This window comes from Taurulus bubalis (assembly GCF_910589615.1).
Source record: "Taurulus bubalis genome assembly, chromosome: 1".
Lineage (NCBI taxonomy): Eukaryota > Metazoa > Chordata > Actinopteri > Perciformes > Cottidae > Taurulus > Taurulus bubalis.
In genome coordinates, this window is record NC_136589.1 from 2,798,251 (window position 1) to 2,823,483 (window position 25,233).

Consider the following 25,233-nt stretch of genomic DNA (forward strand, 5'->3'; position numbering starts at 1 on the left):
TTTTGTAAAAAACTATAGCGGAAAAAAAACAAAAAAACTGTGATGAGAGAGTCCTCATAAAAAATAAATATCTCCAACCTTGGTAAACCAGTGAGTGCGTGTCTAAAGCGCGGCCGTGTTTAGACAGCGGAGCCTCACAGGTCAGACGCCCAGCATCGGCTTACACTGCAAATCCAGACCTTCACCCGGGGCCGAGCTGCCTATAGACTGACCCCAGATCAGCTAATGACAACACAGAGCTCCAGAACAACAGCTGATCGAAGAGGGGATCGTTGTTAATGCCGCTTTTTTATTACATTCACTTGTAAAGTATTTAACGTCTATTAGTGTCCGCGCTTTAATCCTGAATAACTGGAGTTTTAGGAGCTGAAACCTGCAGATGAGCGGAATCAAACTCGTCTAAACGGCACAAAGAGGATCCACAGATGCAGACCGGGGTTCTGGAGTGCGATCTGTCCGTCATCCCCGACCCGAGCGAGCCGAGCCGGCGTGGAGTGACGCGGTGTCGGGGAGCGGGAGGGAGCGTGCCGCCGCCAGATGACACCGGGGTTCAGACGGCGGCGAGGACAGATGACACGCATGCCGCTCGGGAGAAACGCCTTGAAAGCTTGGGCAGTGTGTGTGTGTGTGTGTGTGTCTGTGTGTAAGGAGGCGGCTGTCAGCCACGCAATTAAGGAGCCCCTCCCCCCCCGCCCCGGCGTACGCTCGCGCCGCACAGCCGTGTTGTGACATTGCAGACAGGCGGCCGACGCTCATCCCGGCCTCCCAGAGGCCTTCATCAATCTGTTCTCTTTTCAACAACAACACACACACACACACACACACACACACACACACACACACACACACACACACACACACACACACACACACACACACACACACACACACACACACACACACACACACAGAACTCCGAGGACTCGTGTGTGGTTCGGGGGCCCCGGGGCCTACCGGCTCTCGCCGCTTCACGCTCATTTAAACTTCACTCCTCTTCATCGTCTTCAGGTTGCAGACAGACGCGCACTCGAAAATCATTAATGCAACCAAACTGTCAAAATATGAATAATTTACGAAGCAATAAACTGATTACATTTAATGTGAAGTGGATAATAAGTGGAACATCGCTGTAAAGGGAGTTGAACTGGATGCTTTTCAGATTATACTCGTAAAATAAAGATGCAATGTTCAGTTCGGGGTCACAATATCTAAATATATGTATTTATTTGGTGGTATAGTATATTTTCTGTGAAGTCTACAAATTAAGATAAATTTGATTTTTTTTAAGATATTTTTTTAATGCCACCGAATAAAACTTAACCCAAATTAAAGAAAAGTAATTATATCAATAGCTTCGGTTTAGGAAAGATTTTGCCCAAATGTTCACCGTAACATGAAAGTGTTGTCGTTGGCTACAAAGTATCACAATGTTGTGCGTTTTGTTCTACGTGACGGAGAAAGGCATTCTGGACAGATTCTGTCAGGATAAAAAAACACTTCATAAAGTCAAACTTCCGTGTTTTAGGATTTTAGGTATTCTGAAAGATTGATTTAAGCCATTTCTATAACAATGGGTCATTATGAATCAATACATTATTATTGATGAATGACATGCCTTTAAGACTCTGATGTATAGGTATAAAAAGCTTTGGTGGGGAAACGTCTGAACCAGTTAAATAAAGACCCAACAAAACCAGATATTTCATCCCATCAATACAAATATTCCTCCATCCAATACTAAAGTTATATACGGTCAGATCACCTTATTGCGCAACAACAACAACAACACATTGAGACTCATAACTGAACGAGATATTTAAATATTCAGAATCCTGCTGTGACCCTCACAAACATCTACGAAACACCAACGCTGAAACTAAATTACACCATTGTGTAAACACACACACACACACACACACACACACACACACACACACACACACACACACACACACACACACACACACACACACACACACTGAACAGAGCGTGCCAGGCATACCAAGGGGAGCCTCAACAAGCCAAGAGAGGGTGGGGGGGGCAAGCACACACACACACACACACACACACACACACCTCTTTGAAAGTGATACATGGATCTGGCGGGCGGCAGAGCGCCACTCCAGATCCCCTCAGACAGAAGAGAGGATGCCAGGCTGGACGGGATTTTGGCTGTAATGAGCCTGGACCGTGCAAACACACTCTAACACACACACACACACACACACTAAGTGCCTAAGTTCGCTCAACAATGCGGCCAACTGCAAAGATAATATGGATGAGTGCCTCCCACTACAAAGCAAAACTTATGGTCATATATGCATTCCTGGGTATCACATGTTTGTACACACACACACACACACATATATATATATATATATATATATACACACATATATATATCCACACAAATCACTTAAAGATACACTTTAAAAATGTTTTCCTTTGTTTATCATGAATGTTATCATGATCTTATTCTATGTAAAGGACCTTGTGTTTACATGTTATGCATGAATTGTGCTATATCAATATTTAATTCATATTATTTAAAAAAGTGGACAGAATACTACAATTTGGACATCTTATTCTGCTGTTTTAATTCAATTTATTTGTCATTGTTTCGTCGTAAATGTTAATTAACTTCTAAATAAATGAAAGTCGATGGATAAAACGACAAACATTAAATAAAAACTGGGATTATCTGAGTATTAAGATTTTATTCTGTGTCCAGCTATAAGTACTTACTCTGAATATTTATTTAGAATACAAAATATTCCAACATGAGGTCATGTGGGTAACTGGGATCGACTTTGGCCAATCGGTAGTAAAGATCTAGAAGTCGTTAACTATTAAATAATAATAACAACAATACGTCATCCTGACCTTTGCAGGTGTTCAGACCCCGCCGGCCTCGACAAAGAAAGGATATGATTGGGCGGCAGGAAGTTCCAGCAGAGCACCTGGTTGGCCAGAGACAGGTAGCGCTGGAACACGGACGACATCTGGGCGTTGAGGTTTTCTCTGCGGCTGAACTCCTGCAGCACCTCCATGGTCAACATGAAGATCTGACGCAGGCCGTCCTCCTGGAGGAGACGGGGGAGGGGTCAGCTGAGGGAACGAGGAGGTGAAACCACACTAAAGGAGGTGAAGAGGAGATGAGGAACCAACCTGGAACAGACGCTTGCAGCTGCCGTGGAACTCCATGCTGAGGCCGATGCTGCTGGTCTTACTGGAGCTGGAGAACTCGCTGAGCAGCGCGGTGAGGATGGAGCAGGCCAGCGTTTGCTGCAGGGGTTAACACAGAGGTCAGAGGTCACGAGGAGTCAATGAGGGAGCGAAAAGAGGAAGACTTCTCCTTCCTCAGCTTGTGCATCCTCGATTCCTTTCCTCGCCTGGGCTGTGATTGACAGGCCGCTACCAGAGACGTGGACGGCGTCGCCAAACTCGAGGCTTCATAGCGTCCGTCCACGAACCAACAAACTACATCACTTCCTGTTTACAGTGTCCACTTCCTGTTTACAGTCTGCGTCCTCGCCTCAAGCCCCTCCCACTTGAGATGAGAGCGGAGGAGATTTAACAAAACCAGAAAGGAGGTCAATAGAGCGTGAAGTGCGGCGAGACTCTTTTTTGTTTTCTTCTTACATCACGGGTGTCGATAAGACTTCTGCTAAGGATGCACTGGTGCTTCCTCAACGCTTTTGGCGAGCCTCCTCTCTCCTTGATTCATTTTAGGAATTGAGATGGGATTAGATTGGTTTTCGGGTCAAAGGTCGGAGGAGGAGGCACGAGGGAGAAATGAGACGAGCGGCGGCACCAAAATCCAATTATTCCTACCAATTCTCAGCTTTGTGTGTGTGTGTGTGTGTGTGTGTGTGTGTGTGTGTGTGTGTGTGTGTGTGTGTGTGTGTGTGTGTGTGGATTCAGCAACTGGATGCTTAAACTTCCATTGGGAACGAAGTAGTAAACAACTAAGTCAGCAAGTAAGTAATTAAGAAAGAAAGAAATGGAAGAAAGATTGTATAAAATAAATATATAAAATAATTGTATATAAGAAAGAAAGAAGTAAATAAGAAATAAATAAAAGGAAAGATTGAAGAAGAAAAAGTAGTAAATCAAGAAAGAAAGGATTGTATATAAGAAATAAAAGAAAGGAAGGAACAATGGTATCTAAAATGAAAGATTGTATAAAATAAAAAAACAAACAAACAAACGGGAGTAAATATGAAAAAAAATATATATATAAAAGGTAAATAAAACAAAGTGTGTGTGCTTTGTGAGCCTCCAGCACTCCAGACTAGTTGCTCTTTTAGTTCTGCTTCAATCAGAAACAGACAGAACAGCGCCACCTAGTGGCTGCAGAGCAGACGGCCAGGTTGTTTCACGACAGCAGCGCTGACACAAAGTCAACATGGTTTCACAAATACCGGCTCTTCATATTTAACTTCATATCAGAGAGAACCGGCTCTTCATATTTAACTTCATATCAGAGAGAACCGGCTCTTCATATTTAACTTCATATCAGAGAGAACCGGCTCTTCATATTTAACTTCATATCAGAGAGAACCGGCTCTTCATATTTAACTTCATATCAGAGAGAACCGGCTCTTCATATTTAACTTCATATCAGAGAGAACCGGCTCTAGATATTTATTAGATATGTGAACCTGAAGTTACACGCGAGGCGTTTGAAACGGCAGCAAATACGGAAAACATAATTTTAGCACAACGTAGTTTAGTAACAGAGGAAGAAGTACTCAGTCGTGCACTTGTGTATATCTTTGTCTATAAATCCTCTTTCAGTTTCAGTTTTTACGGTTATGTATTTGTTTTTGTTTTATTTTCCATCACAAAAGAGATTTATTTTTTCTCAGAGGATTTGATCTGGTTCAGTAAATGTTGAATAATGAACAAACAAGTAAAAGTACCAGAGTTGTTTGCATTGCTTATATTAAGTAAAAGTAGCAGTACGAGTGTAAAGGTACTTTTGTACCATTCACAATTTAAAGTGAAGGTACAACAATATTCACATTAAAACATATTTAAATAGGCACCAAAGTAAAAGTAATTCCAGAGTAATATATATTATGATTTAAATTACTTGTTATATACTGCCAAGTAGCTTCTGAATAAACTATCAGTCTAAACCTATGATAATATAATCGTAGGTTAATTATATGTTCTATTATTAATTTGAGAAGTGACTCAAGTTATCAAATAAATGTAGTAAAAAGCTAAATATCTTCCTCTGAATTGCAGTGAAGTATAAAGTATAAAGTAGCAGAAAATGGAAATACTCAAATAATAAAACAGTTTTTTGACGTGGTACAGCTGATGACGATACAGTAGCTTAAATATGGAGAATGTTTTTGGGGGTTTATTTTATGATTTGAGTAACTAGGTTGTGCCGACATGGTTTGGTGTGAACGCAGCAGAAGCGCTTTAAGAGGCAACGGGGCGCTACATTAACTTCAGGCTGGTGTGTGTGTACATGAAGTACATGTTAATGATCTATAAACCAACATGGATGGTTGTTTGTTTACTGGAACGCAGCGCTCCTGACCCGGGACGCCTCTCACCACGGTGGCGTTCCCGCTGCTGATGAGCTGCCCGACCTCCAGGAAGACGCTCTTACAGTTGATGCTCTTGTCCAGAGAGCCTCTCTTCACCACGACCGCCACGGCCAGCAGGATCTGCTCACGCACGTACTTCTGCAGGCTGGAGGGAGACACGGCTTTATTATGGGATGTTCAGCAGTGCGGTTGTGTGAGGTTCTTTTACTACAGACGGGGGGAAAGTAATGTTCTTTTAGGCTCCTAAAAGTAAAACCATGGAGAAGCTGCTCATTCAACCACACTTCTAAACTTCACTACCGTCACTGTAAATCAACGCTCTGATCCAGAGGAACTTAAAGGAGGACAGAGAACTGAAAGATAAGCAAAGTGAGAGTGATATGTTGTGTCTGAGGGTTCAATCACAGCTGCAGATTATTTTCTTTGGCCTGAAATCGCATGGAAAAGTTAAATCTGTTGCATTTTTTTGTGTTCGTCCACTCAAACAAAAACAAACAGAAATCCCTCTGGCTTGTTTAGTGAATAGTTTTGGTAACACCGTCAGGTCGTGGACTCAAACTCGTCTCTTCTTCTGTGCCGTTTTTAGCAGCGGACACAAGAAGAAATAGCAAATTATGAGCATCAGCTTCGACTTCTCATGTATGAAAGCATCTTGGGCATTAAAGTAAAAAAAATTATAAAAATGCAATTACATTTTCCAAGAGAAGGACTGCAGAGCATTTCAGGAATCACGTTAGTTTGAGAAATCCAAATTTCAAATGCCATCAATATTTCTTGCCCAAACAAATTAACTGCATGCTGAGATGTCTTTCTATTATTATTATTATTATTATTATTATCATCAAAAAGACAAAACTACATCCGTGGAATTTGAAAGGCTTGTTGAGGAAGATGAAGGCTCTTGAATTACACAACTTCCTGTGCTTTAGTTATAGATTTAGGTAACAGGAGATGAGGTCTGTCGATGTTCTTGGTCTCACGATAAACCAGATGTCTTTAAAGCTGCATTCTCTCTCCTGACCACCAGGGGGCGACTCATCTGGTTGTATAGAAGTCTATGCTTCATGTGTTGAAGCTGCATTCTCTCTCCTGACCACCAGGGGGCGACTCCTCTGGTTGTATAGAAGTCTATGCTTCATGTGTTAAAGCTGCATTCTCTCTCCTGACCACCAGGGGGTGACTCCTCTGGTTGTATAGAAGTCTATGCTTCATGTGTTACAGCTGCATTCTCTCTCCTGACCACCAGGGGGGCGACTCCTCTGGTTGTATAGAAGTCTATATAAATGACTCTACTTCTCTTGATGTATTCCCTCAGTAAACATTGTAAACATGAGTTTATGTCTCTCTAGTTTCAAGTCTTCTTCAATACAGCATGATGTTCATTTAGTAAATTATGGTCATTTAGAGTCAAACAGACCATAAAGCAGGGGACGCTTTAGGGCGGGGCTACAAGGTGATTGACAGGTCGACAACAGAGACTTAAATTTGGTAACTTCCGTTCATCGGTTGCAAAAAAACAAGATGGCGACGGCGAAAACGCTGAACTTAAGGCTTCACAACATCAGTCCACAAACCAACGAGTGATGTCCCGATGAATACGCCCGCTTCGTCTATACAGTCTAAACTTCACATACTTAAAAAGAGACATTTAACTCACACACAGGTGTAATTATGCCCCTCCTCTTTCTCTCTTACTTGGGTCTCTGTAAGACGTAGGTGAGGAGGAACGCCCGGAGCGACTCGATGCTGGTTTTCTCCAGCAGGATCCACTCCCGCACCACGGCCTCCATGATGGCGGTGGCTGCCTGGAACAGCACATAGTCCACCTTACTGGTCTCTGGGGAGGAGAGACGATATCATACGTTTATAATAAACTAATGATAAGACCCCTAAGGACAAAATGTCCCCATTAAAACCACAACTTTATGCATAACTTCTACAGACCTGGCTTCAACATTTTCCAACCAAACTGAACTATTCTGGCACAAGAGCCTGCGATTCTCCTGATGTCCACTAGGGGCGTTGCTGCCGTATTACAAAGCACTGCAGCATTTGACGCAATGCATCAAAATCAATCGACAAATCCGAGACTGTGAAAAAAACTAATTTCTCTAGCATTGATTATACAGAAAATAATTCCAATTTCGTGGGGTTTTATTCCCATAACAGCGGCATTACGTCAACAAAGGGATGAAATTATGATCAGGACGGAAATTGCTTTAACGATTTCACTAATATTTAATAGTATTTTGTAAGGGACATTCGAACTGCACAATAATACAAATGAAGCTAAAAATACAATACATTCTTTAGTTGTTGTTTTTCATAACAGTTGCAATATGGAAACAAACTAGGGTTAAAAATTCAGATATTTGCGATTTATAATCAGGACTCAAGTGGATTATTATATTCTTAAAGGGCGGTCGAGGGTTAAACACAAGTGCTGCTCTAGTTAAAGAGTTTATTCTGGTGCTTTTAACAATATTTCCCTTTACACAGAGCGTTGGTTCTAATATGTTGTTTCTTTGCTGACATGGAGGACAAAATAAATCCGTAAGATAAGAAAGAACCGAGAAGGTAAAAGTGCAAATCCCAAATAAACACAATGGGGGAAAAGAGCAGCTATGTACGGAATGAGAAGTGGCATAAAGCTGCGTAATGCATGCGTGTACGTTATCAACTCTGAAGAACAGCGGCATGAATTATATTAACATTTTTGGGATTGCATCATAACAGCAGGAGGCTTGTGGTTCTGATCAGAGGTAAAAACATCTTGCTCGTCTTGACTTCAGAAACGTGACGTCTTCGTCCTCTCTGGATGAACTTGTGTTTTCAAAATGTATTCAAAATTAGCTGCGCAGGCTTAAATAATAACGTCAATAGTTACCTAAGATGTGCCTGCAGATGGCAAAAGGGGATTTGGACTTCCTGAAGGAGAGGAAGATGTGCTCAGCATGCTGCCTCTGTTCTGTGCTGACCATGGACGGCGGTGCCTGGGAACAAAGCACACAACACATTTATTACACAGGACTTTTTGTTTGTAGGAATATAATATTTGATGAGATATAGATCAAACTTGTTGACACAGTGCTAATTAACTCTAATTCAATTCATTATTGTTATGCAACTCATTAATAAGATGCTGGTAAACAAAGTGGTGCTGTTGTTTGTGGAGAAACTCAGTTTCATAGATCTGTGGATTAAACCCAATAATCAAAAAACTAAAATAAGTTTAACCAGTCAGAGGTTACAACCACCCAATACATGCATATAAATATATTCTACTACGACCATTTAATATGCATATAACCACCCAATACATGTAGATAAATATATTCTACTATGACCATTTAATATGCATATAACCACCCAATACATGTAGATAAATATATTCTACTATGACCATTTAATATGCATATAACCACCCAATACATGTAGATAAATATATTCTACTACTTTACCCATTCAATATGCATGTACTGTACATAACCACCCAATACATGTATATAAATATGATCTACTATGACCATGTATATACATATACGGTACTACTTTGCCCATTTAACAGTTATTCATTTGCACTATTTGTGTTCTTTTACAATAAAGAGTGCATGCATATACTGTATATAACCACCTAAAACCTGTATATGAATATAATATACTACAATGCCCATTTAATATACTGTATACAACCAACCAATACATGTATATAAATATAATGTACTACTTCACCCATTTAACAGTCATTCCTTTGCACTGTGTTTGTTTACAATCTAGAGTGCATGCATATACTGTACATAACCACCCAATACATGTATATACACATATATTCTACTACTTTACCCATTTAACAGGTATTCCTTTGCACCATTTGTGTTTGTTTACAATCTGCAGACCACTTGTATAAATATATAAAAAGCAGCCGTGACCAACAACATGTACACCTGTCTTTCACCTGCTTAGTGGGAACATAACAGCTACATGCTACCCATCTCTGTTTACCTTGTTTACAGCTTTAGACCATCTCCAGCTTCATGTACATTATTGTGTGTGTGTGTGTGTGCGTGTGTGTGCGCGCGCGCGCTCGCTCAACGTGTCCTGGGTCGTCCCAGCACCAGAACACACGGTATACATCATGACCTACAACACCTAGAGCGAAGCCAACCGTCCACCTGCTGGCGACCACGTGACGGAAAAGGCGTCACGTGAAGCTACTATTCCACCTAAAAAACACAGGGTTTTTTAACATTTAAAAACGGAGGCAGTTTAATAATTATAACAAGGGAGAAGAAGCAAAATGGCAGAAAGGACGAGGCTGTAGCTCAAGTATCCAACACACACACACACACACATACACACACACACACACAGAGCCATGACATGCACGTGGAGGTTAATGGAGGCTGAGGGAGATGCAGGAGCAGCCGTTGGGAGGAAAGAAGCAAACTTAACGGCTGAGCGCGAGCCGCTGAAGTTCAGAGCGACCGCGCGCGAGGGGACGGTTTGTTGTTTTAAACGGGAGGTGATGGCGGACGGTTTATCGAAAACACGGAGAGAGAAAGAAGAGAAACGAAGGGGGGATATGTTGCGATTCATGCGGGATGGGGAGACAGATGAGGGGAGGGGGGTATGAGGGAAGGCGCCGCCGCCACGCATCGCTCACGCACCGTTTCAACGGTAGAAATCTGAACACATTTGACAACAGGGGGAAAAAAAAACTTGGGGAGTCGCCGCGCGCGCGCCCCGGCCGTTAAATTCCCGCCGGGACGAAGTCCGGAGCTCTTGTCCCGCCCGCCGCCAACATGGCGGAGCAACTAAACACGTTAAATATCTCACCATTAAAACTTTGGCAGCGCTTTCCAGCTGTGTGATCACTTCTGGTGCACCGACCGCCGCCATCGTCGTCGTCCCTCTCCGATGACGCGCCATGCGCTCTGCATTGTGGGATGGCAGCGCGCTGGTACCCGGCGGGGTGGGGAGGGGGGGGGTACTACAGTAAAGTACTGTGAGTACACAATGATGAGGTACTTGTACTTCACTCGAGTATTTTCCCATTTCTGATACTTTTTATTTCGACTTTATACTGCACTGCATTTATTTAGAAATATTAGTTACTTAATGTGCAATTATTAATGCAAAAATATAAAACCAACCAATTATAATATATATATACACCATCATTGATTGGTTTATTTATATTTACATGTATATATAATTAATTAGTATAATTAAAAAAGTTCAATAAAATGTAAGATACAATATTTACAATTTTTTTAGTTAGGGTTAGTTAATTTATTCATTCATACAATTATTAATCACATCTCTACCCTGATGATCAATACCTGATCTCCCTCTTTTATTTATTTTGCTTTGCATTACATATAATTAAAATTATATACGACAGATTTATTTTCTCATATGAGCAACATTTTACTACAAGTGTATGAAAAATATCAAATTTAGAAAGTGGATTCATCTTAAAAACAGTTTAAAAAGACAAAACGCAGCTTTTGTTCAGTGAAATAAACGCGTGAGTCCAAGTTGGTTAATTTAATTTATACATTTTACACACGAGGACTGTGAAAGCATTTTTACAAATTCTCAGTTCATACATGAATGTAAAAAAAAAGAGATAGCCGTCCACATTACATCATAATACTGCGTAGACATGGTTGTTGTTGTTTTTTTAGCACAAGGGGGGGGGAAATAAAGATAGAAAAAATATGTATATCTGTATAAATATAAATTCAAGAGTAACAGTTGTATCATACGCCGAGACGACGCAAGAAAAATATTAAAAATGAAAGAAGGAAACACAAGAAATCAGACGCCGAGTCAGCGGGAGATTGTCGACCGTCAGCATCGAACCGCAGGAACAGGAAACGCATCACGCGCTCGTTTTAAAGCTTTGGTTTGTTTTCACCGTCGGGAGCAGAACCTGATGTGTGGCGTCGGCTCTGGAGCCCTTGAGCAAGGCACTTCACCCACTGGGTGCTGCTCTGAGGAGGCCGGTTCATCTGGGGAGCTCACGGCAACACGGCTTTGTTCACGCAGCTTGTTGTTGTTGTTGTCACATTTCTTATGTGAACATTTTCAAAATTAAATATTAGAAATGTAAACATGACCTGAGTGTCGGTGAAAACCCTGTTGACCTTTTCCTGAAACAACGCTTTGTCGCGTTAAAGTAAAAAAAAGCAGATTCATTTATTCATCGATGTATCGTTTCTGCCTCATTTCCATTTTTCTTTATGACAAAAGTTATTTCGGATTATCCCGGCACGAATAGTTCATCCTGATAAATCATCAGAATATGCCTCAAAACAAACAGGAACCACGTTACGGGACACGTGTTTCTTTTGGTGAACATTTTAAAGAACAAAAAATGTTTTGTCCATTTGTTCTTATTTAAAACATACAAAAATGATGCTTTTTATTTCACTTATAGCTTTTGGAAATTCCTCACGATTAGGTTATTGCGTTTATTTATGGCGATCCACAATAGAATCCTCATATCGTCTCGTTATTCAACCACCAGAGGAAACATTGTTTCTTTTCTGAACTTGGAAAACATCGTTTTCATGAATCAAACATGAAACTATCTGCAGCACATTCTGAAGATGACGATCTTTAACTTTCTAAAATCACTTCTCTGAGCTCTGAACCTCTGGATTTGTTTAATCTGCACATTTCTCTGCAACTTTTCTTTTACCGTTTAGTTTTTTTGCTGAATTTCTTATTCCCAAGAAACTCAACAGAACTGTTAAAAAAACATTTGCTTTTGAGTGAATCTTTGAGGAGAAACTCTGTTTTACGGATCGATTAGTTGCCGATTTCACGTCAAATGAAGCGACGCCTCGTTGATCTCTCGAGGTTTAAATAAAGTTTTGTATGAATACATTGCGTCCATGTGGTAAGAAGACGGTGTTGGTGCCGTGAACGAAGCCGCGTGGACGCGAAGAACTCCCCAGATAAATAATACAAACAGATACAAGAACGTGAAAAAGACGCTGATGGTAAAAAGAAGATTGCAATATTTAAAGATGTTGCTGCTAACTTTAGAACAAAAGGCACATTTACAGAAAAACAAACGCAAAACATTGTCAGGCAAAACAAATTTAAAAAATCCTCTGTAACAGATCTGATCCTCTCGTTTCTCCGTCGTCAGAGAAGCAGAAATACTGTCGGAAGCAAACGTTTGACACAAAGAGCCGTTATTGATTGTCAATAAGCGAGAAGGTTCTGGTGATCGATACACAACGCGGCACACACACAGGGAACAACACACACAGGGAACAACACACACAGGGAACAACACACACAGGGAACAACACACACCGGAACAACACACACAGGGAACAACACACACCGGAACAACACACACCGGAACAACACACACAGGGAACAACACACACAGGGAACAACACACACCGGAACAACACACACAGGGAACAACACACACCGGAACAACACAATCAAAACGTGACGCGCAAACTTGTGGACATTTCGGATAAATAAAGAAAATGTACCAAACACAACCTTCCTCCTCCTCCTCTTCCTCCTCCTCCTCCTCCTGCGGGTCCAGGACCAGCCCGGCCCGCAGGAGGTGAAGAGTCTTAACCGTCCATGTTCTGCCCACACTGATCATCATCCTCATCATCCTCATCCTCATCATCACGAACTCCCAACATTCAACTACTTTTCAAAAACACAAGCACACACTTTTTTTTTAAAGCCACAACAAAAAAAAGAGGAAAAAAAACAAACAGGTAATATAATAATAATAATAATGTAAATAATATTAACCACAATAATAAGCAGCATGTTGTAAAATATATATATATATATAAACCAATATATTTGTACATTTCAGTACAAAATAAACATAAAAAAAGGATGTTAAGTGTTTAGAAAACTATATATAATGTATTTTGTTGTATTGCACATAGTCATACTATCACTAGAAACCTTCTCATGACGCCTCCTGCAGATAAAGAGGTTCAGTTGCAACTTATCTTAAAAAAGTAGCTGTAAGATTGTGCATCTTGGTGGATGTGTGTTTGTTTATATATATATATATATATATATATATATATATATATATATATATATATATATATATGTGTGTGTGTGTGTTGGAGCTTTAATTCTCAGTCAGAAACCAGCTCAGCACCATCCGACCCGACAGGGTTCAGGCTCTGGTTTCTCTGTACTTCTATTTCTTTTAACAAGGTTTCACTCCGTTCTTCAGTTCTTTTCCTTAAAAACAAAACAACGCTTTCCTTAAGAAGTAGAACTAGAACGCAAGAAATATGAGTTTCTTGCGTTCTTGATCTAATTATTCCTGTGATTTATGAGCGGAGAAATAAAACTGATCCAAACTCCTGTTGGTCGGGTTGTTGAGCTCTGAAATGGTTAAGATCGTAAAGGATCCGTAACAGGATGCATTTTATAAACACGAGCTTTGTATGAAGAGGTTTCTGGTTTTTAATCTGCTGTTTCTTAATTTCTTTTATTACCTTTTATGCACATTTTACTGTATTTAAATGTGTCTTCCTGTATGGAGGCTGATCCGCCTCCTCTGGAAAAGCACTTTAAATCCATCGACTTGAGGAGAACCTTCGTAGCGGCGACCTCCGAGGAGAGACGGCGGTCCGACTCCATCGGAAACGTCACACGGAGCGAGGCGGCGGTGGATCAAAAGGATCCATTTTGGTTTTCCTGCTTCCTGAAACGCCACCGAGAGGCATCCATCCGTCCATGGAGTCGACTTCTTGAAATACGGACGCTGAAATGTAACCTGCATGACGTCACCGTCCCACCCCTCACCCTGTATGACTGGATACGCGAGAGTGTGTGTGTGTGTGTGTGTGTGTGTGCACGTGCATGCAATGTGTCTTTGTAGCTTATTTTTTGCAGCAGCTATGAAAAGAGGCGTGTCGCTCGTTCAGGCTCCTCCTCTTCCTGCGAATCCACAAGTGAAGGTCGGGTTTCGCTCCCGCTCCGGTCGTCCCGTTTTTTTAAGACACCACGGGGGGTTCGGAAAAGGAATGGGACAAGAAAACGAGATAACCAAAAAGTCTCGTCCGTGATCCAGACGTCCTCACGCTCCCGAGAGAGCTCCACGTTCACCGCGTCGCCTCCCATCACAGGAAGGGGTCTCTTGGTCCCGGTCGGGGAGGTTTGTGTTTGTGGACGCTCGACGACACCCGGCTCGGTCGCTACACGTACACCGGTTCGCACCCCTCCCCTTGCTCCCCCTCCTCGTCCTCCTCCTCCTCGTCCTCTTCTTCATCTTCTCGTCCGCCCTCCTCCTCCTCCTCGTCGCCGTCGCCCCGGCGGCCCGCCGACGCCCCGCCGGCCTCGAGCGGCTTCGGGTAGCGGAAGGGGCAGCCGTTGTCGTCGAAGAAGCGGCGGAAGGTGAACTCGTAGAAGGCGTGCTCCGGGTGCTTGCCGTGCGGCGAGCAGAGCGTGTCCAGGGCCCGGGTGCTGTCGCCGCTGTCGCTCCAGGCCCCGGGGACGCCCTCCTCCTCCACGGGGTCGAAGTTGGACGTGTCCATCGGGTGGGCGATCTTGGGCCGGTACGGCGCCGGCTGCTGCCGCAGGTTGCTGGAGAAGTCCGTCTGGCTGAAGAACGGGTGGGCCTTGATCTCGCCGGCCCCGTTGGCGCCCAGGCGGTCCTCCGCGGAGCAGCAGAGGCGGCCGATGATGTCGACGGCCTCGGGGCTCAGCTTGACCTGCGCGGGAACCTGCAGGGTGCTCTCCCAGTTGATGACCTGCAGACACAAACGAGGGCACAGCGGATTATTATTGGTCAGGTTTATATTCTAATATGAGAATAAACAAACTATGTGCTACTGGGTTAGCCTTTGTACTGGGTTAGCCTCTGTGCTACTACTGGGTTAGCCTCTGTGCTACTACTGGGTTAGCCTTTGTGCTACTACTGGGTTAGCCTTTGCGCTACTGCTGGGTTAGCCTTTGTGCTACTGCTGGGTTAGCTCGCTGAGAAGCAGCTCTCACTCGTTCGTTGTTTCGCTCGTGAACAAGTTAACTTCTGGACTTCTTGACTTATTTCCTTCTGCTTTCTTCTTTTTTGCTGCTAGGAAAGAACTTACTCGGAAATATGAGCTAAGAAAGTCCCTGAAAAAAGGTTCTAAGAACTGCGACTGTTCCAAGTTCTTCCAGTCCAAGAATGTCTGTTCACACTGAAGAGCTGCCCAAAGACACCAGGCTGACATTCATTCATGTGATGTTTCTAAACCAAAGCGGGGATGTGTTCCTCTTCGTCTTCGTCACTGACCTTAATCTGAGTCTCGGTGGGCGTGGAGGCCAGGAAGGGCGGCTGTCCCACCAGCATCTCAAACAGGATCACTCCTACGCTCCACCAGTCACACAGCTGGGTGTAACCTGCAGCAACACACAACGTCACATCATCTGCACTAATACAGTATGATACATGTTTACACACAGTTACTATACGCATCTATTTAAAGTGAAATACAGCTTACTCTAATGTTACAAAGCAGCTATTCTCAACCACTGGTGGGCTCCAGGGCGCCATCTAGTGGGCCGCAGAGGTACTGCCAAACAGTTTATAAGTTATTTCTATGTCTAAATGTTGATTCATAATGGCAGTGATTGGTGAGGGTAAGCAGAATATTTTATTTTGGTCACTACAACTGACTACAAACATATTTACAGTCCAGTTTAATTGTTCTCTTTTAGTCATGTAATTTCTTTTACTCATTTATTTGGGAAAGTGGTCCAACCAGAAGTGATCCCTAAATTACAAATGCTGAGAAGCCCTGGTATGCAGGATAAGATTAAACTAAATGCCTAAAATATGTAAAACTAGAGATTAAACTAAGTGCCTAAAATGAAAATAAAATATTTTATAATAACATAACGGGGACATTTTTAAACCTTGTTCAAATTTGTAGTTGTATGAATCTGTTACGCTCACAGGAGGCGTTTCACATGATAACATTTGAATTCTTCTAACTTTATTTACGATACGATCGTGATCTAAAAACCGGCTCCTGATTGGCTGCCTTTGCATCTTAACTCTTTTGTCTTGATGGTTGAATAAAAAAAAATTAAAAAAAGGATTTTCCAGCCCACCTTTGCGCAGCAGCACCTCGGGCGCGATGTAGTTGGGCGTCCCCACCAGAGAGTGAGCCAGGCAGCGCTGGTGCTGCCGGTTGGCGCTCTGCTCCAGCGACATCAGCCGGTCGCCGCAGCGGCAGTTGGACACGTCGTCCCAGAAGTCGCTGGGCTCCATGCTGTCCTGTCGGACGTGGCTGCCTGGGGGTGAAGAGGAAAAGGACGACGAAGTTAAACCCTTTAACCTGAAGTCAAAAGGAAGTTAAACCTGGACGGGAAGCGGTGGAAACTATCGGCAGCGCTTCTCTTCTGATGCAAAGCCGCTAAAGGAACCGGCAACGGGAGAAACTGCATCGGGCGGATGAAAAGGGCTCGTTTCATTTTGCCAGAACATGAATTTAAAAAGACAAAACAATGAAAGCTCAAGCTTTTGGGTCAGAGAAAATAAATGCGATGAACAGGAAGTAAATCCAGGCACTCCATAATAAAAGTTACGAGGACAAAAGTCTTTATTGTAGTGGCTACATTTTTAAAAATAAAAAAGGAGGAGAGCATAATGGTTTAGCTACTACAATAAAAAAAGCCTTTTATTTTGGATCGCCTTCCAGTTTCTTCCCTGTTTTCCAGAAGCACCCGACACATTTTGGATTAAGAAAACACAGAACATCTCTTTAGTAGTATCTGAAACAGGATTCTCCATCAGAAATCAATGAGTAAGAAGGAGTTAAAACCGTGAATATCACTTGTGTTTGTGCACCGGATTGAATAGAATATGTATTACATGTTACGTAATGCTTTCCTGTTTCAAAAACCCTCACTAAATATCGTTGAAACCGCGTTAAATTGAGATCTTCACCTTTCTGGTAGTACTTGGAGTTGTGCGTCCAGCGGAAGCCGGTGCACAGGCCGAAGTCCGTCAGCTTGATGTGTCCGTCCAGGTCGATGAGGATGTTGTCGGGCTTGATGTCGCGGTGGATGAAGCCCATCTTGTGGACGCTCTCGATGGCCAGCGTCAGCTCCGCCACGTAGAAGCGCGCCAGGGACTCGGCGAAGACGCCCATCCGGATGAGCAGGCTCATCATGTCTCCGCCGGGGATGTAGTCCATGACGAAGTAGAGGCTGTCGCGGTCCTGGAAGGAGTAGTAGAGGCGCACCACCCACTCGTTGTCGGCCTCCGCCAGGATGTCGCGCTCCGCTTTCACGTGGGCCACCTGCACCGAGCGGAGCGGGAACGACGTTTAACACAAAGAATGTCACTATGCGTTTGTGTTAAAACGTTCTAAGCAAGATGTTCGGTGTGCGACATCCTTTCGGTACGTGTGACCCAAACCGCTGCACACCGAAGACCAACATACGTACTTATCAGTGACCCGAAGACCAACATACGTACTTATCAGTGACCCGAAGACCAACATACGTACTTATCAGTGACCCGAAGACCAACATACGTACTTATCAGTGACCCGAAGACCAACATACGTACTAATCAGTGACCCGAAGACCAACATACGTACTTATCAGTGACCCGAAGACCAACATACGTACTTATCAGTGACCCGAAGACCAACATACGTACTTATCAGTGACCCGAAGACCAACATACGTACTTATCAGTGACCCGAAGACCAACATACGTACTAATCAGTGACCCGAAGACCAACATACGTACTTATCAGTGACCCTAAAACCAACATACGTACTTATCAGTGACCCTAAAACCAACATACGTACTTATCAGTGACCCTAAAACCAACATACGTACTTATCAGTGACCCGAAGACCAACATATGTACTAATCAGTGACCCGAAGACCAACATACGTACTTATCAGTAGGGCTGCAACAACGAATCGATAAAAATCGATTATCAAAAGTGTTGGCAACGAATTTCATTATCGATTCGTTGTGTCGCGCGATTATTACGGCAGTCATAAAGTCGCGGAGAAAAAAAAAAGAGCGGCGCAGAGCCGCCAACGTGTCTGAGATTGGAGTGAGACACTGAGAAACGCTGAAGTCGTGATCTTAGCAAAAATAGAATATCTTGGATGTGACGTGTCGAGTCTTGGCCAATCAGCGTTAAGCGTCTACAGCGGCTTCATTTCCCTCAAACTTGTTTTTAATGGAAGCTAGTCAGCTTGCTATCGCGTTAGCTAACGTGTTTGGTTGTGTATTGTCGTTAAAGTTACGTTATGTTCCGTTACAGTTCAGTCTTGCTTGTTAAAAAACCGTAACGTGGTGAAACATGCCGTCACCCCCCGGTCTGGTTCAGTTCACCAGTCACTCGCTAACGTTAAACCGGCTCACCGGAGGATCTGGCTGCAGGTTTTTTATTTACTCAAAGTAGACTGAATCAAATCACGTAGTTGGGCTTAGCCAACAACGTGACGTCGTGGTCGTAAGAGACCCAGAATGAAAGAGTTTAAGGAAGAGGACGCTCTATATGCAGCACAGCTTGATGCAGAGCTGAGATGAGGTGGAGCTGGGCCTGGAGGTTGAGGTCCAAACAGACGTGAGAGGAGCAGTGCAGCTTCCCTCTGTCCAGTGTTCATACATATTGATAAAGCAGGGCATGCTAAAGCAGCCTCTGCTCCAAGGAGATCAATTACAGTAAAAAGGCAGATGTAAAGCATACATGTGTATGTTTTTAGTGTCAGTCCATTTTAACCTAATTTATTTAATTAACAGCTCAGGGATGTTCAAGGAGCAGCCTGTTTGTGCTTTCTGAACTTTTTTTGCACTGTCACTTCTGTTTTTGAATAAAGGGTTGGAAAGTAATGTTTTTTTGCTTTTTTATCCGATTCATGGATTAATCGAAAAAATAATCATCCGATTAATCGATGATTAAAATAATCGTTAGTTGCAGCCCTACTTATCAGTGACCCTAAGACCAAACTACGTACTTAACAGTGACCCTAAAATAACCGTGACCCTAAAACCGAGATATCTACCGAACCGTGAATACCACTACACATCTTTAACAGACGTGGTAAAACGAGATGAACGCCTATGTAACTGCTACAAACGCCCAAACGTCTCACAACGTCTTCACATGCGAAACAACAACATCAACGAAGGACCTCACCTGGTTGCGGTTGAGGACGTCTTTCTTGCGCAGAGTCTTCATGGCGTAAAGTGCGCCCGTGTCCACTTTGCGCGTGAGGCAGACTTCGCCGAAGGCCCCGATGCCCAACGTCTTGATCTTGACGAACATGGACTTGTCCATTTTGGCTCGGCGTAGCCGGTTGTAGTTGGACTCCTTCTGGTTCAGCATCTTCCTCATCTGCTCCTGCTCCGCCTCCGACAGGCCAGCCTGGGCACGACACAAGTATTCGACAAGATAAACACCTCGAAAACAAGTTAATTTTACACTTGTGATGGGCGACGCGGCAGGAATGTGGCGTGAGCTGAACCAACAGTTAGCGTCTGGATCTGGTGTTTATCCTTTCAGCCACTTTACAGCAGGTCAAAAGAGTTCGTACAGAGTTCTCAGACAGAGAAGTCCTGAGGGAGAATTCTTCGCATTGCGACCTCTCGGACAGATTCAGACGCTTCAGCCGTGTTTTCAGGTGTCGGTCCACGAACTACAAATTAGTTTTACTTTACTAAACATTCCCAAAAGTACGTTGCCGAGTTTTCTTTATTGATGTCAACGTAAAGACGGGCATTGACTTTGAATGCGCCCCGAAAAATCAACTTCCAGGGACCCAAAGTTTGCAATTATAGCAGGAAAATAAACAATTTCCTGCTTATTCTTCCTATTATTTCATTTATATAATGTTGACTTTGCTGCTTTAATTAGAATGAAAGTAAAGTAAATGTTTTCTTTTCGTTTGTTTTCTGCAGTGTGATCAAACACTGGTTCGTGAGCTACAAAAGGGGTCACAGGAGATTTATTAAGGGTCGCCAAATAAATTAGAATTGGAGTCAACATTTGTATCTGCAGTACGCTCTTGAGCCACACGAGGGAGCCTGAATGTTCTGATAATTGGAGTCGACTTTTGGTTCAAGATCATATCACCTACGGAAAATTCCTCTGATGTGAAACCTGATTCTGATTTTAATGGACATGCAAACCACGCGTGTGCCTCCTTTAGTTCCTCTTTAAAGAAGCCAAACATTTAAACTACGTTGTTTAAAAGAGCAACAGCGATGTAAACTACAGGAAGTGCATTAATCTCGTTGCTTCCCCTCTCACCTTCGACATCTCCGTCTCCAGCTGAAGCCGGCGGTTCAGTTTCTGCTGGTGCGTCTTCATCACGTTCTCGATGTGCTGCTCCATGTAGAACTTGAAGGCGAAGGGCGAGTAGGTCTTGATGCGCGACTCCCTCTTCTCCTCGTCCCGTCCGTTCTTCCTCACCGGGACGGGCGACGTCTGGATCTGCTTCTTGTCCTTCGCCGTCTTCTCTGTCTTCCCCGTCTTCGTCTTCTCCTTCACCTGCTGGCTCTCCTCGGCCTTTCCGCTGCCGCCGCTGCCCCCGCGGGTGCTTCTGGCGGCGGCGTCCTGGGCTCCGCACGCGACCCCGGCTCCGTCCTCCATGAGCAGGTTTTTGGGGTACGGCGGCGGCGGGCAGCGCGGCTCCGGAGCCGGCTCCAGGGAGTAGCTCTCCTCCGGCATGTAGGCCAGCGGCTCCGCGGCCTCCTGGGCCGTCATCCAGCTCGGGTGGCACGGCCCCACGGCCGTCTTGGGCTCCGGCCTCATCACGCGGATGCTCTTCACCGGCTGCTGGATGGGCGGCGACGTCACGGCCGTGACGGTGTTCGGAGGGTCCTGTTTGCCGGCCGCGGGCGGCGGCGGCGCCGAGGCCATCGCGGGCCGGACGCCGTTGGGACCCGCGGGGCGACTGTTGAAGGAGTTGGTTCTGCTGGGGACGCGCACCTCCCCCCTGAAGGGGCCCTGGGGCCCGGGCTGCCGGGCCTGAGGCGCGCCGTCGGCCCCCGGGGGCCCCGCCCAGTGGTGCTCGTACAGGTCCAGGTTGAGGCTGGCCCTGGAGGGCGTCATCAAGCCCTGCGGCATGTCGGAGAAGTCGGGGCCCATGGCCGCCACGCCGCCCGGGGAGCGGGACATCATGTGGACCTGGTGGGAGGTGGGGCTGGCCTGGCGCGGGTGGGAATGCGGCGGCAGGTAAAGGTTAGCCGGGTACCCGACTCCCCCGGGGACGCTCTGGCCCATGGGCCCTTTGCCTTGCATGTAGCCGTCCGGGGCCGCCATGGGGGGCGGCGCCATCTTGTTCTGGAAGGAGGCCGTCCTCTTGACCCCGTAGCCGGCCGGCTCCATCATGTGCGGCCTGGCGTGGCCGTAGTCGTAGTGGGGGCCGGGGACCGGGCCCCCCGGAGGCTGAGGCTGGAGCTGCAGCGGCTGGCCCGGGACGGTGTAGCTCATCATGGGTCCGTGCGGCTCCATGCCGCCGGGGTAGCCCTTCTGCTGGGGCCCCGGCGGGTACATGGCGTTGGCCGGGTTGCTCTGGGCCGCCATCGCCGGCGGGTAGGAGCCCATGCTCGGGGGCCGGCCCATCGGGTTCCCCATGGCCGGGCCCTGCGCCGCGGCAGACGGGGGCATCATGTAGTTCATGACCGGGGCGGCGCTCATGTACGGCCGGGGCATCTCGCCCTCGGGGCCGTACCCGCCGGGGCCCTCGTACATGGGCGCCCCCATCTGGTGGTACTGAGGCATCACGCCGGCTTCACCCGGAGCCTCCAGCGCGGGCCGGTGGTCCATCGGGTTCGGCATCACGGCTTTCCCTAAAAAACACGCAACGAGATTTTAAAAGACTATTTCATCGCTTTATTTGAGCAGTATTGTCCAGGTTCACCTCGTTTCAGGTTTTATAATATATCTAATATAATATATTCAGTATATATGATATATATAATAGTTGAAGTATTACTCATGTTGAGGAATTAATGCAAGTTTATAAACCAATATCCTCTTAAACATAAGCACACACTTACTCTCACACACACATATCTACACAATTACATTGTCTTTTTGTTGATAATGTATCAATATTACGTCGTCATATTAAATTATATTTAATCTAATATTATATTTACTTGCAGTTGACTACTCTGTTGTCTTTAATGTCTTTTTTATATTTATCTTGTTTGTTGTATATAATATGTGTATATGTGATGAGAGCTACGTGAAACACACATGGCCAATAAATAAATAATATTAATATAATTATTAATAATAATAAAATTATTATTTGTGTATATACTTTAATTTAATTAATGATATATATATAGTATATATACAGCGGGTTTTCTGCCTCTTCCTGCACTCAGTTATGTTTGTGTATTTTTGAAATTGTTCAAAATAAAATAAAATGAACTATGAAACTTCTGTTGCTGAAGTAAGTTAATGGCGTGAGGAGGAGGTGTGTAATACCTGGTGACGTCTGCTTGATGACGCGGACGATGAGCTCGTTGCGCGGGTCGAGGTAACCCATCTTGCTGATGTACTCTAAGGCCGCTTCGATGTTCCTGCTTCCCGTCTGCTTCAGCGCCCGCACCGCCATCTCCTGGGAGAAGAGCCACGTGTTTAACATCTCAGTGTTTTATCAAAGCCACTTTAAACTCGCTTCATCGGCAATCAAAAGTGAATATCGCTTTGTCAGCAGTTCTTCTCTTCAGAGCCACCACCAGACTCCATTGATAAAAACTGTACTTTCACATCTGAAAACAGAGTTCCTGGTCTACCTCTGCCTCATCAGTTGGTTAGTTATTGTGTGTCTGTGGTGAACCCTTTTAGCACGGCAAGGCAAAGCAGCGCCGCTGTGCCTGTTTTCGGACAATTTTTATTTTATTTAGTTTGAACGTTTCCTTCATTATCTCCAGAACCACATCGTTGTTTAACTTCATTTGAAGTTCTAGAGTTCCACAACCCTTGTGAGAAGATACATATGGTGTAAATAATTAAAGTAACTGTTAAGTTTAAGTATTTACGTAAACTCCGCCGACTATACTGCTGCTCCGTCAGCTTGCCGCGGCGGCCGTAAGGTTTCACTAAATCCATGATAAATACCCTTTACAAAGTCGGATTTCCCTAACAAACACATCTCAGTAATCGTGCTTGTGGGAGTCTAACAAAGCAATCAAAATCCTTACAAACTCAATATTAGTACCTGTAAAATCACAAATCGGCCGAGGTTTCTTTTTCTTCTTCTCTGTCTCACAAATCCCCTTCCTGTGACTTACGTGTACCCCCACATTTCTAGAAACACCTCACACAGCAAGGGGGAAGGCTTATGCAAATGTTAATACCCAGCAGCCTCTGGTGAGACAATGTATTGTCATAAAACAAGGAACCTTTCTATTTCTGAACCGAACGACACGTTTTTTTTGACTAAAACACCTTCCCAATATATCCAAAAAGGCGTCCTATTAGTATTTTGGATGTTGTTAAGGGCCTGAACCATGGAGTTTGTAAAAGTTCGGCTACTTTTTTGGGGGGAAATCTAGCATAGATCATGCTGGACATTAATAGTTATGATCAAAATATGTTAAAAAAGTGTTGTTTTTTTTAAATATATATATATTTATATATATAAATAAGTAATATAACTCATTTTGGGGTTCATACGACTACTTAAAATAAAGACGTAAAAAAAGAACCATATACGAGCCTCAGGTTTCAAAAGGTTTTAACACACCAAAGACACACAATAACACTAACTAACTAACGATGGAGAATGAGGTGGACTGGAAAGGTAAAATCTCTGTTTTTGTGAATGGAGCTTTTGAAGAAGGCATAGATAACGTCTTTACAGACCGATAGCAGGGTGAAAATATTCAAAATATTACACAATTCATACACAAGTATCTCATACAACCTCACAAACTATCCCTTTAAAGGTGACAGCGTGGCCAAGCAGCTTCCACAACGTCCCTGTAAGATCTCTGCAGATTGACTTCACGTGAGACTCGTTTTATTTAACGCCCCTCAGTCCCACGGGGAGCTCCTCAGCCGGCTGCAGCAGGTGGGGCGCAGCAGGTGGGGCGCAGCAGAAGCCCACAGCTATGTAGGTCACCCATGTGAGAAATGTCGGTTCACCGCTTTGGTATTTTCTATTCATCGGCTGCGGTGTAATTTATGCCGGAGACGCCGCGGCCGAAATGTGAGGGAGGAGCCAGGCGGAACATTCCTGCAGCGCCGCCGGGCTTCTGGTCAACGATGACATCATTCCTTTGGTGCTCGAGGTCATTTAACGAAGATCTGAAAGCTCTTCACTCAGACGGAGACGCCTCAACAAACAGCTGCTCTGGTTTTAAATGTGGGGATTCATATAAAAGATGATACAGCTATTGATTACATTTATTTTTTTTAACTTAAATTAGAACAAAGTTTCTGTTGGCAGCATATATATATATATGTATATATGTATGTATGTATGTATGTATGTATGTATGTATGTGTGTGTGTGTGTGTGTGTATATATATATATATATATACACACACACACACACACACACACACACACACACACACACACATACATACATACATACATATATATATATATATATATATATAAATATTTCTCTCCGCGCCCCAGAACTAATTA

The 25,233-nt window shown here is 44.1% G+C and overlaps 2 protein-coding genes across 2 annotated transcripts in view; both read right to left on the bottom strand.

Annotated features, from left to right (window-relative positions):
- The window catches only part of xpo4 (exportin 4), a gene marked incomplete at its 5' end in the record, with an annotated part of 53,772 nt that extends 43,273 nt beyond the window's left edge, over nucleotides 1-10,499 (bottom strand). The window contains 6 exons of the mRNA XM_079228314.1: nucleotides 2,930-3,083; nucleotides 3,169-3,285; nucleotides 5,577-5,715; nucleotides 7,266-7,407; nucleotides 8,458-8,563; nucleotides 10,407-10,499. Coding sequence (XP_079084440.1) covers nucleotides 2,930-3,083; nucleotides 3,169-3,285; nucleotides 5,577-5,715; nucleotides 7,266-7,407; nucleotides 8,458-8,563; nucleotides 10,407-10,499 — 751 coding nt within the window. The remainder of the gene's footprint in view (nucleotides 1-2,929; nucleotides 3,084-3,168; nucleotides 3,286-5,576; nucleotides 5,716-7,265; nucleotides 7,408-8,457; nucleotides 8,564-10,406) is intronic.
- A 4,289-nt stretch (nucleotides 10,500-14,788) lies between these two features.
- lats2 (large tumor suppressor kinase 2) overlaps nucleotides 14,789-25,233 on the bottom strand; it is a gene marked incomplete at its 3' end in the record, with an annotated part of 16,246 nt that continues 5,801 nt past the window's right edge. Inside the window, exons 2-8 of the mRNA XM_079218961.1 lie at nucleotides 23,058-23,190; nucleotides 20,865-22,408; nucleotides 19,752-19,979; nucleotides 17,527-17,881; nucleotides 16,689-16,871; nucleotides 15,868-15,974; nucleotides 14,789-15,343 (exon numbers count right to left, since the gene is read on the bottom strand). Coding sequence (XP_079075087.1) covers nucleotides 14,789-15,343; nucleotides 15,868-15,974; nucleotides 16,689-16,871; nucleotides 17,527-17,881; nucleotides 19,752-19,979; nucleotides 20,865-22,408; nucleotides 23,058-23,190 — 3,105 coding nt within the window. The remainder of the gene's footprint in view (nucleotides 15,344-15,867; nucleotides 15,975-16,688; nucleotides 16,872-17,526; nucleotides 17,882-19,751; nucleotides 19,980-20,864; nucleotides 22,409-23,057; nucleotides 23,191-25,233) is intronic.